This window comes from Scyliorhinus canicula, chromosome 18 (genome assembly GCF_902713615.1).
Source record: "Scyliorhinus canicula chromosome 18, sScyCan1.1, whole genome shotgun sequence".
Lineage (NCBI taxonomy): Eukaryota > Metazoa > Chordata > Chondrichthyes > Carcharhiniformes > Scyliorhinidae > Scyliorhinus > Scyliorhinus canicula.
Genome location: NC_052163.1, coordinates 40,168,399 through 40,181,524, shown reverse-complemented (window position 1 = coordinate 40,181,524; position 13,126 = coordinate 40,168,399). Strand labels below are relative to the sequence as shown.

Sequence of the window (13,126 nt, the reverse complement as noted above, 5' to 3'; positions counted from 1 at the left end):
ATGGTTGGGCCTAGGACACTACCCTGAGGAACTCCTGCAGTGATGACCTGGAGCTGGGATGATTGACCTCCAACTGCCACAACCATCTTCCTTTGTGCTATGTATGACTCCAAACAATGGAGAATTTTCCCCCTGATTACCATTGACTCCAGTTTAGCTCGGTCTCCTTGATGCTATACTCGGTCAAATACAGTCTTGATGTCAAGGGCAGTCACTCTCACCTCACCTCTGGCATTCAGCTCTTGTCCATGTTTGAACCAAGGCTGTAACGAGGTCAGGAGCTGAGTGATCCTAGCGGAACCCAAACTGAGCATCCGTGAGCAGGTTATTACTGAGTAAGTGCCGCTTGATAACACTGTTGATGACTCCTTCCATCAATTTGCTGATGATGGAGAGTAGACTGATACGGCGGTAATTGGCTGGGTTGCGTTTTTCCTGTTTCCTGTGTACAGGACACACCTGAGCAATTTTCCACATTGCCGGGTAGGTGCCAGAATTGTAGCTGTACTGGAACAGCTTGGCTAGGGGTGCGGCCAGTTCTGGGACACAAGTCTTCAATACCATTGGCAGGGTATTGCCCTGACAGGGTATTGTCAGGGCCCATAGCCTTTTCAGTGTCTAGTGCCTTCAGCCATTTCTTGATATTACGTGGAGTGAATTGTATTGGCTGAAGATAGACATCTGTGATGCTGGGGACCTCCGGAGGAGACCGAGATGGATCAACCACGCGGCACTTCCGGCTGAAAATTGTTGCGAATGCCTCAGACTTGTCTTTTGCACGTATGTGCTGGGCTCCTCCATCATTGAGGATGGGGATATTTGTGGAGCCTTCTCCTCCAGTGAGTTGTTGAATTGTCCACCATCATTCACGGCTGGATGTGGCAGGACTGCAGAGCTTCTGCTGTTTGGCACACAAGTAGTCCTGTGTTGTAGCTTCACCAGGTTGATACCTCAATTTTCAGTATGCCTGATGTTGCTCCTGGCATGTTCTCCTCCACTCTTCATTGAACTAGGATTGATCCCCTGGCTTGGTGGTAATGGTAGAGTGGGGTATATGCCAGGCCATAAGGTTGCCGATTGTGGTTGAATACAATTCTGCCGGCTAGTAGAAGATTTTTGCCTTTCCTTTTATGTGGACTGCCATTCTATTCTCATACCCTCTCTCTGCCAATCTTATTTTCCTCTTCACCTGTCCTTTCAGCCTGGCATTCACTTGAAAACAAAAATCACCTGACATGCATTTTACATCCTCCTTTTTTGTTTCAACGTAATTTCTCATCTCTCTCGTCATCCAAGGATTTTGGCTACTTTTACTCTTGATGGAATGTAGGTAACCTGCAGCTGAAGCATCTCTTCCGTAAAGATCTCCCATTCACATTGTTCCGTTGCAGAATTTCCTGTCAGTCTGTGGTTCCATTTTCCCCTGGCTAGATCCCTTCCCATGGCATTGAAAATGCCCTCTTCCAGTTTAGAATATTAGGCATCTAACCAACTTATTTGAAATGGTGAAAGGATTTAATATGGGCTGAAATCTCCGGCCGTTGGGATTCATTCTTCCCACCGGCAGCGCACCCCCACCCACGGGTATTACGGCGGCGTGGGGTGGCTTCAATGGCAAATCCCATTGGCAAGTGGCGGGAGTATTGAATCTCACCACTAGCGAACAGCGGGCTGCCGAGAAACACACGGCTAGGCGACCGGAGAGCCTCTAGTAGCCACAAAGAAACCAGACAAGGGACCAAGCCTTAAAACTAGACCGAGGTCATTCAAGGGTGATGTCAGCAAGCACCTCTTCACACAAGTGGTCCTGGAAATTAGGAACACTGTTCCACCGATAAACAATGGATGGTGGATTCAATCAGTTTGCTTTCAGACTGAGATGGGTCGATTTTTCCTGTGCGAGGGGGCATGCTGTAAAGGCAGCTAAATTGAGATGAGGTACAGTTCAACTGTGAGCCGACACAACAGAGGAACCAGCCTGAGGGCTCAGTGGCAAACTCACAATGTAGCTGGAAGCAGCAGGATGCCCATCAGAAGGAGCAGGTGTGCTGACTGTAGGATACTGGCAGCAAAGCACACTGGACTGCTAATCCAAAGGCCAGCTGAGTTCAGGCCTGAGCTAGGGCTTCAAACCACCATGACAGCCGGTGGAATTTAAATTCAATAAATCTGGAATAAAATACTAGTCTCAATAACGGTGATCATAAAACAATCAGATAAAACAATTAGATAATAATGATCTAAAGAATTGTACTATTCCAAACTACTCACTGTTACAACGTCTGTGAGAACTCAAGGTTAAAGTTTGCATTCTTTATAAGATAGGCAAGCATACAATGTGCATCTGTGATTCCGTTTCCCTACCCACTTAGCACTTGCATGCACAAGGATTTGGTTATTGCAAGCGGGACGCATGTCTGTTACCTGTTGGCTGTATTTTACTGGCCCACAGAGCCACTATTAATGAAGCAGACGATACTGTTTTGTCAACAAGGTCATCGATTATTTCTGGGAGTGCACAGGGCAGATAAGGTGCAAAGCTCTCTAAACTCTGTCTGTGCATTTCTGTGCTGTTCAAAATGGGAACTGTTCTGTTCTGATCAACCCAAAATGGAAGAAATCTAGATTCCGAATCTTTCAGTTCCCCCCCTTCCAACTCCAATTGGCACCATGGGGGTTGGACCCGGGTGCAGGGTCGGAGACGGAGGGTGCGGCGCGGGGGGGGGGGGGGGGGGGGGGGGGGGGGGGGGGGGGGGGGGACCGTACAGGGTTAGAAACAGAGTAAGGCTTCCTCTATACTGTCCCCTCCAAACCCTCCCAGGGCAGATACAGTATGGGATTAGCTTCAGAGTAAAGCTTCTGCTACACTGTCCCCAGCAAACATTTCCAAGGCAGATACAACACAGGTTAGGGACAGAGTAAGTAACAGATACACTGTTCCCTTCAAACACTCTCAGGAGAGGTGCAGTAGGAAGTTGAATATAGAGTAAAACTTCCTTTACACAGTCCCTTGAATCCCTACACTGCAGGTCCAGCGCAGGTTAGATTGAATAAAGCCCGGTATAATCTGCTTCAATATTGATAATGCTTTTTTAATCTATTTCCTGGACCATCTATGGTAGTGTGTAAGTAGAGGCGAATCAGTGCTTTTGATCCATGCTCATATGATTAGGTTCACCTGATAGGCTACAGTCAGCAGAGACTCTCATCATGTGAATGCTAAAGAGATTTGAAAGGATTCAGTCTATCTCCTGAACGTCACCGTTTCTGCGATGTAAATTTTGTAATCAATGTTGGAGAAGACCTCCGAGACTGCGTAGTGTGAACGTCGCTGATTGATTTTGGCTTGTGTTTGCTTAGTCTCCCAGATCTAAGGACGATCATCATGATTGGTAGTAAGCCTCCTGGAACATACAGCTTTGAGGAGATCTTTGAAGGAGCTTCAAGCAGCCATCGCGAGAAACTGCTGAGCCTGCAAAAGAAAATCTCATTTGACGACCCAATAAACATCCAGTTTACCTCGGTAAACCAATTTTATTTTCATCCATTAAATTAGGGAAATCGACTTTTGAAAAGTTGCCATAATGTTCTAATATTGTTGGGAATAATGTGACGATAAGAGTGGGGAAGAATGGAGTCAAGGAACAAAGGGTGGCATGTTGGCGTAGTGGTTAGCACTGCAGCCTCACAGCTCCAGGGATAAGGGATCAATTCCTGCCCTGGGTCACTGTTTGTATCGAGGTTGCACATTGTCCCCGTGTCCGTATAGGTTTCCTCCCACAGTCCAAAGATGTGCAGGTTGGTTAAGGTTATGGAAATAGAGCAAGTGAGTGGACCTAAGTAGGGTGCTCTTTCATAAGGTTGGTGCAGACTCAATGGGATTCTATGATTTGGTGACTGGTGGCAATGTAAATTTATAAGACCGCAAAAAGCCAATTCCAGTCCTTGGCTTTGCACCTCAAAACACAGAGTACAAACGCAAGAAGATCATTTTTACTTGTACTAAGCCTTCGTTAGGTTGCAGACCTTGCTGACATGGCCACCATTTTTGTCTACTTTGCCTGGGAAGGTGGTGGTAGGTTGCCGCCTTAGACTGCTGGGGCAAAAAGAACACTTAATTTTGAGTGGATTGCCAGGCCATTTCAGAAGATAGTTAAGGGTCAACAACTGGAATTACGTGTAGGTCCAGTCATAAGCCCATAAGACTGAAGAGCAGAAGTAGGCCATTTGGCTCATCGAGTCTACTATATCATTCAATACGATCATGACTGCTCTGATATGATAATGCTCATCTCCACTTCCCGTCTTATCCCCATAACCATTGATTCCCTTACTGAATAAAAATCTGTCTATCTCAGCCTGGAACATACTTAACAACCCAACCTCTACGGCCCTTTGCGATAAAGAGTTCCACAGGTACACTATCCCCTGAGAGATAAGACCATAAGACATAGCAGCAGAAGTAGGCCATTCAGCCAGTTGGGTAAGGTTTCCTTCCTTAAACAGAAATAGTTGGGTCTTTAAAACAATCTGATAGTGTCCTGGATTGTTTTACTGACTTTCAAAAAGAGACTAAGTTGCAATTCTCAAACTACAATGATGGTATTTGAACTCTTGGTTTTGGAGTTCTGGGCCTCAAGATGACTGTTCAAGTAACATGAAAATGACACCGCTATATTCCTGTACTGTCACGCTCACCAAGCATTCTTTGTCAGGACCTTCCAAACCTGCAACATCTACCACCTAGATGACAAGAGCAGCAGACACATGGGAACTCCACCACCACCTGCACGTTCCCTTCAAAGCCACACACCAACCTGACTCGGAAATAAGGCCAGAATTCACCGACCGTTCAAATGACTAAGAAAACTACTTACTAAACTCTTATTTTCTTTTGTTGGCAACTTATACTTTAAATTATAGAAATAAACTATTCCTTTTTACTTATCACATATCACAGTCTCTAGGGAATTACTATTCCTATTACAAACAGTTCACAGTTGCTTCCATTGACCTGCTCCGTTTTTAAGTTGCCAGCCGCGATCTCCTAATCCCAGAACTATCTCTCACTGTGAGGATTACACTATAGGCTTCTTCTTCCAGCTTCAAGCTAGACAAGTCTTCCAACCTCCTTTAATTCCTCATGAACTGGTCTTCACTCTGAGCATGAGGTACTATCTGCGTTCCATGTGGTGAACATTTCATTTTCTCTGCTTAAGGTGCAGACCTGATTGGATAGAGTTGGGGTCTAAGGAATAGTTAATCAAAATTTCTGCCTGGATACAAGGGCCATGTTTTGAGTCCGGTAACCCTTCAATGGAACTGGCTATCAAGTTATCCCTGATTCCCAACTTCCTTTTCGTCTTCGGAGTAAAGGAATGGTTTGCAGCGGAATCTTTTACATCCTAATATCTACTTTTCTGGGACTTTGGAAGAATCAAGGTCTATTCATTGCGGATTAAGGAATTGCTGTCATTAGCCACAAGCATAAATGCCTTCTACCTCCCTCCCAATAAAACAACATGAATATCAGAGTCACAGTTAGCTTGCCAGCCCCCAGGAGAAGGCGAGAAGCAAGGGACCGAAGGCCTTTATGGTTAATTGTTTCAGAATATGGGTGGAATTCGCGGATTCAAAAGAACAAATTTGCAATGAGTTAAAACAGGATTGGAAGGTTCACCTATGATACAGGGAGGATCACCTGAAAATTGCCACTAGGAAAAAAGTTCTAGTTAAAGGTTACTCGGCTGAAAAAGGAAAATAAGAATCACTCTGAATTAATTTGGTGGGGGTGGGGGGTGGGGGGTGTTACTGAATGTTCCCTCTTGAAACACAGTCTAACATATACATTTCCAAACCATAATGCGAGGAATCCCCCAAATTTACAGGCCTGTTTTATGTTTGAGACTTTCTCAGCTCCAGGGGCCCGGGTCCGATTCGCAGCTTGCGACACTGTCTGTGCGGAGTCTGCACATTCTCCCCATGTCTGTGTGGGTTTCCTCCGGGTGCCCCGTTTTCTCCCACAAGTCCCAAAAGACGTGCTTGTTAGGTGAATTGGACATTCTGAATTCTCCCTCAGTGTACCCGAACAGGCGCTGGAGTGCGACGACTAGGGGATTTCCACAGTAACTTCACTGCAGTGTTAATGTAAGCCTACGTGTGACACTAATGAAGATTATTATTATTATGTTGTAGCCTGGAGATATGGAAAGTGAAAGTAGAAGCTCCAATTTATTTCCAGTGCATGGCTGGCCTGCAATTGCTTCAACTCTTAACTCCTGCCATTGACATTTGTTGGAAGGGTTTACAAGTTGATGCTCAACATGCTTGGTTGTGTTATGAATGCACCTTCTTTAGTTATCAAAACCTGGAGTGGGATTTGGTCCCAGAGCTTCTGGCTCAGTGGCAAGGATACTACCCACTATTCCCTCCATTTTATTCATATATTTATTCATATTAACTTGATTGATTTATTTACAGTCAACCTTTTTGCAATATGCAGGGCACGATTTTCCAGCCCTTCCCGCTGATGGGATCGTCCGGTCCCACCGAGGGTGAACCCCTGCGACAGGTTGTCTGGCGGCAGGGCGGGGGGGGGGGGGGCCATACAAAATGCAATCAACATCAGTGGGACAGGAAGTTCCCAATGGTGAGCTGCCTCTGTCGCAGGAAAACACATCGCAGAGGGGCAGTATTTTACAGTCTGCCTTCTAATGGGACAGGGAATGTTTATGATGACCAAGTGCGAAATCTGCCACATGTAATGTGGTGCATATTAGGATCACTGTTGCACATTTCCACTTGACTAGATGTTTAGTGGTAAAGGTGTGTTCCAGAACATAAAGGACAAGAGGCATGCCTATGGGAGTGACTGGTAACAACAATGCATAAATAAATGTCTTTGGTATATGTTTAATCAAACCTGTGTGTGTTTTCTTTAGGGCACCACAGGAAATCCCAAAGCAGTCGTCCTCAGCCACCATAATATTGTCAACAATGCCCGATTCATAGGCCACAGACTGGGCTACGATTGGCGGGTGAGTACATAAGAACATAAGAACTAGGAGCAGGAGTAGGCCATCTGGCCCCTCGAGCCTGCTCCGCCATTCAATGAGATCATGGCTGATCTTTTGTGGACTCAGCTCCTGGACTAAATCCTGGTTGTATTGAATTCCCTTCACTGAAAATGTCTGATTTGCAGACTTATTCATTTAATTGTTTAGTAGCACACTTCTGAACTGATTTCAAATCTAATCACCACCCCCACTTCCTGCTTTCAAATTTATTTTAAATTCATGGAAAGCTCAAACAGGAACCAGTTCAGCTCCTGCAGCAAGAGGACATATCAATTTACGAGGGGGAGGATTGTGAACATGACAAAACATGGGCTATCACATTCACCCGGGGTTTTGACTGCTGTGAGGTTCGGATGCGGGTTCGGAGCAGGAGGAGGCACTCAACCCTTCGAGCATGCTCCACCATTCAATAAGACCATGGATGATCTGACTGTAATCCTTCCGCTTACCAACAATCACCGCCCCCCCCCCCCCCCCCCCCCCCCCCCGCCGTTAATCAAGAATTGATCAAACTCTTCCTTGAAAATATCCCACGGCTCTGCTTCCATTGCCTTTTGAGGAAGAGCGTTTGAGAGGCCAGTGACTTTCTGAGTGAAAACAAATGCTTCTCATCTCCGTCTAAAATGGGCGAACCCTTATTTTTAAACAGTGACCCCTATTCTAGATTCTCCCACAAGAGGAAAGAAGGAGCTAGAGAGGGATTATTTTTAATTCATTTTCTGGATTTGTACTCTGGAAGTACAGCATTTCTTGCCTATCTCTAGTTGCCCTCAACTGAGCAGTTTACCTGGTCACATCAGAGGGCAGTTATGTGTCAGCCACATTGGTGTGGGAGTGCAGTCAGATATCGGCATGGACTAGGTAAGGACAGCAGGTTTCAATAGTGAAACAGTTGCTGCAATTGGCGGTTCTATAGAGGTGCTGTCATTGGTTTCTCCCCATGGGTTAGAGGATAGACTATTACTCTCAATTCTAAATGTTCTTCCTGTGTCTGCATGGGTTTCCTCCATGTTCTCCGGTTTCCTACCACAGTCCAAAGATGTGGAGGTCGGGTGGATTGACCATGATAAATTACCCTTAGTGTCCAAAGAGGTTGGGTGGGGTTACTGAGTTCGGGGGATAGAGTGGAGACGGGGGCTTAAGTGGGGTGCTCTTTCCAAGGGCAGGTGCAGACTCGATGGAACGAATGGCCTCCGTCTGCACTGTAAATTCTATGATCCATGTCTGTGCTGCAAGAAAGGTTATTTGGATGAAGTGCCATTGGTTCTCAAAGAACATGAGACGCGAATAGGGATGAACTTTGGCAGAAAATAATATGTTGACAAATTCTCTTCTTTCTTCCACTCTCTGTTACTTTTAGAACCCCCGGATCTGTGCACCAGTGCCACTCTTTCACTGCTTCGGTTGTGTGGGAGGCACGCTAACCATGGTCATGTACGGGTGCCAGTTGGTTTTTTCCTCTCTGAGTTTTCAGGGACGGGCTGCTCTTGAGGCAATCCAGAATGAAAGGTACAATTACAATTACTATCAGACAAAAAAGTAACAGTACAGAACAGCTTGCTGTAACTGGGCACCAGGCCATTACTGGACGTGATTGAAAATACACCACAACATAGGCCTGTGGCAAATATCTTGGAGCCTGGTGGTTGCCATAACGATGATGTTGTACTCAGGTGTCAATAGCTGATCATAGGTCTCCCACTAAACCATAATGTCACTTACGCAAATGGAAGTTGATGTAGGAAAATGGAAAAAAATGCTTTACTCGTGCTACTTGGAGTTAAAGCATGCTGATGGGGACAGTGTAGAGAGAACTTTACTCTGTATCTCACCCCATGCTGTACTGGTCCTGGGAATGTTTGATTGGGGCAGTGTAGAGTGAGCTTTACTCTGTATGTCTCCCCATGCTGTACTGGTCCTGGGAATGTTTGATGGGGACAGTGTAGAGGGAGCTTTACTCTGTATCTCTCCCCATGCTGTACTGGTCCTGGGAATGTTTGATGGGGACAGTGTAGAGGGAGCTTTACTCTGTATCTCTCCCCATGCTGTACTGGTCCTGGGAATGTTTGATTGGGGCAGCGTAGAGTGAGCTTTACTCTGTATCTCTCCCCATGCTGTACTGGTCCTGGGAATGTTTGATGGGGACAGTGTAGAGAGAACTTTACTCTGTATCTCTCCCCATGCTGTACTGGTCCTGGGAATGTTTGATGGGGACAGTGTAGAGAGAACTTTACTCTGTATCTCTCCCCATGCTGTACTGGTCCTGGGAATGTTTGATTGGGGCAGTGTAGAGGGAGCTTTACTCTGTATCTCTCCCCATGCTGTACTGGTCCTGGGAATGTTTGATGGGGACAGTGTAGAGGGAGCTTTACTCTGTATCTCTCCCCATGCTGTACTGGTCCTGGGAATGTTTGATGGGGACAGTGTAGAGAGAACTTTACTCTGTATCTCTCCCCATGCTGTACTGGTCCTGGGAATGTTTGATGAGGACAGTGTAGAGAGAACTTTACTCTGTATCTCTCCCCATGCTGTACTGGGCCTGGGAAGGTTTGATGGGGACAGTGTAGAGAGAACTTTACTCTGTATCTCTCCCCATGCTGTACTGGGCCTGGGAATGTTTGATGGGGACAGTGTAGAGGGAGCTTTACTCTGTATCTCTCCCCATGCTGTACTGGTCCTGGGAATGTTTGATGGGGACAGTGTAGAGGGAGCTTTACTCTGTATCTCTCCCCATGCTGTACTGGTCCTGGGAATGTTTGATTGGGGCAGTGTAGAGTGAGCTTTACTCTGTATCTCTCCCCATGCTGTACTGGTCCTGGGAATGTTTGATTGGGGCAGTGTAGAGTGAGCTTTACTCTGTATCTCTCCCCATGCTGTACTGGTCCTGGGAATGTTTGATGGGGACAGTGTAGAGGGAGCTTTACTCTGTATCTCTCCCCATGTTGTACTGGTCCTGGGAATGTTTGATTGGGGCAGTGTAGAGGGAGCTTTACTCTGTATCTCTCCCCATGCTGTACTGGTCCTGGGAATGTTTGATTGGGGCAGTGTAGAGTGAGCTTTACTCTGTATCTCTCCCCATGCTGTACTGGTCCTGGGAATGTTTGATTGGGGTAGTGTAGAGTGAGCTTTACTCTGTATCTCTCCCCATGCTGTACTGGTCCTGGGAATATTTGATGGGGACAGTGTAGAGGGAGCTTTACTCTGTATCTCTCCCCATGCTGTACTGGTCCTGGGAATGTTTGATGGGGACAGTGTAGAGGGAGCTTTACTCTGTATCTCTTCCCATGCTGTACTGGTCCTGGGAATGTTTGATGGGGACAGTGTAGAGTGAGCTTTACTCTGTATCTCTCCCCATGCTGTACTGGTCCTGGGAATGTTTGATTGGGGCAGTGTAGAGTGAGCTTTACTCTGTATCTCTCCCCATGCTGTACTGGTCCTGGGAATGTTTGATGGGGACAGTGTAGAGGGAGCTTTACTCTGTATCTCTCCCCATGCTGTACTGGTCCTGGGAATGTTTGATTGGGGCAGTGTAGAGGGAGCTTTACTCTGTATCTCTCCCCATGCTGTACTGGTCCTGGGAATGTTTGATTGGGGCAGTGTAGAGTGAGCTTTACTCTGTATCTCTCCCCATGCTGTACTGGTCCTGGGAATGTGTGATTGGGGTAGTGTAGAGTGAGCTTTACTCTGTATCTCTCCCCATGCTGTACTGGTCCTGGGAATATTTGATGGGGACAGTGTAGAGGGAGCTTTACTCTGTATCTCTCCCCATGCTGTACTGGTCCTGGGAATGTTTGATGGGGACAGTGTAGAGGGAGCTTTACTCTGTATCTCTTCCCATGCTGTACTGGTCCTGGGAATGTTTGATGGGGACAGTGTAGAGTGAGCTTTACTCTGTATCTCACCCCATGCTGTACTGGTCCTGGGAATGTTTGATGGGGACAGTGTAGAGGGAGCTTTACTCTGTATCTCTCCCCATGCTGTACTGGTCCTGGGAATGTTTGATTGGGGCAGTGTAGAGTGAGCTTTACTCTGTATCTCTCCCCATGCTGTACTGGTCCTGGGAATGTTTGATTGGGGCAGCGTAGAGTGAGCTTTACTCTGTATCTCTCCCCATGCTGTACTGGTCCTGGGAATATTTGATGGGGACAGTGTAGAGGGAGCTTTACTCTGTATCTCTCCCCATGCTGTACTGGGCCTGGGAATGTTTGAGTGGGGCAGTGTAGAGTGAGCTTTACTCTGTATCTCTCCCCATGCTGTACTGGTCCTGGGGATGTTTGATTGGGGCAGTGTAGAGTGAGCTTTGTTCTGTATCTAACCCATGTTTTACCTGCCCTGAGAGTGTTTGATGGGCCAGTGTACCGGCAGCTTTACTCTGTATCTAACCCTGTGCTGTATATATCGTGGGAGTGTTTGATGGGGGCAGTGTAGAGGGAGCTTTACTCTGTTTCTCATCCCATGCTGTACGTGCCTTGGGAGTGTTTGATAAGGACAGTGCAGAGGGAGTTTACTCTGTATCTAACCCTGTGCTATATCTGCCCTGGGAGTGTTCGATAGAGACAGCGTAAAGGGAGCTTTCCTCTGTATCTAACCCTGTGTTGTACCTGTCCTGTGAGTGTTCGATGGGGACAGTGTAGAGGGACCTTTACTCTGTATATATCCCTGTGCTATACCTGCCCTGGAAGTGTTTGATACTGACACTGGGTTCCTGAAAGTGAAACAGTTCCATTCCCCTATATTTTAACGTTCCATAGTTTATAGAACAGTACAGCACAGAACAGGCCCTTCGGCCCTCGATGTTGTGCCGAGCCATGATCACCCTACTCAAACCCACGTATCCACCCTATACCCGTAACCCAACAACCCCCCCCTCCCTTAACCTTACTTTTTAGGACACTACGGGCAATTTAGCATGGCCAATCCACCTAACCCACACATCTTTGGACTGTGGGAGGAAACAGGAGCACCCGGAGGAAACCCACGCACACACGGGGAGGATGTGCAGACTCCGCACAGACAGTGACCCAAGCCGGAATCGAACCTGGGACCCTGAAGCTGTGAAGCAATTGTGCTATCCACAATGCTATCATGCTGACCAAACTATCCTTGTAAAATAATCTTCCTTGTAATCTGGCAAGACGCCAAGATGTGGACAAGGCTTCCCACAAGGTAAGAATGAGTTGGAGGGGTCAGTATGATGTGAACACTGTGAGGCTCACAGGGTAATTCGAAACTGAGAAGGGAGAAGAGAAAAAGGTTCAGAGGAACACTGACCAAAATAGAGAGACCAGAACCGAAAAGAGAGAAATTGACTTTTTGCAGGATTCTGCTGAAGAAAAATAGAAATGCAAAGAGTTGGAAAATAAGTTGTAATTATACAGTAGTTTCCTGTGGCACTCTCCATGGCAGCACTTGACCAATCAGATTCAACTTGCCAATGACACAGCACCATTTTCTCATGCAGTTTAATTGTTGTTGCCTTTAAAATTTGGTATTCTTGTTTCTGTCTTGATGAGTGCAAGTTGAAAGGCTTTGACATGACTTTGTTCAGCAATACTCTTAAGTTCTGTACTGCCAAATGACTAATTGTGAAATGGTAGCTCGCTCTGACATTCTTCTGTGATCTGCTTGGTTTCCCAGGTGTACAATTCTTTATGGGACACCCACAATGCACCTTGACATATTAGGCCAGAGTGACTTCTCTGCTTTTGATATCTCAACACTGGAATTAGGTAAGGTGAAAGCTTCTGGGCTGGATTCCCCGATTTTGAGACTGTGTCCTGACGTTGGCGTGGGAATGGTGGCGTTTTACGACTTAAAAATCGGCACAAAGTGATCACCGATCCTCCGTTTGGTGGTTGGGGGGGGGGGGGGGTGTTGAATGTGATTCACACCGGTTATAATCTGTATATACATGTGCCTATATTGTAAGTGCAGTTGCACTACCTGACCATCAGGGGGAGTAGCTCTGGGAATGCTCGAGAATTGTACTGGGCTTCTCCCTTGGTTCCGCCCAGGACTCCTCCCCCTCGGTTCCGCCCAGGACTCCTCCC

General features: G+C 46.6%; 1 protein-coding gene across 1 annotated transcript in view; it reads left to right on the top strand.

Annotated features, from left to right (window-relative positions):
• The window catches only part of acsf2 (acyl-CoA synthetase family member 2), a 193,431-nt gene that overhangs the window by 52,017 nt on the left and 128,288 nt on the right, over nucleotides 1-13,126 (top strand). The window contains exons 6-9 of the mRNA XM_038777264.1: nucleotides 3,361-3,523; nucleotides 6,942-7,037; nucleotides 8,437-8,585; nucleotides 12,714-12,805. Coding sequence (XP_038633192.1) covers nucleotides 3,361-3,523; nucleotides 6,942-7,037; nucleotides 8,437-8,585; nucleotides 12,714-12,805 — 500 coding nt within the window. The remainder of the gene's footprint in view (nucleotides 1-3,360; nucleotides 3,524-6,941; nucleotides 7,038-8,436; nucleotides 8,586-12,713; nucleotides 12,806-13,126) is intronic.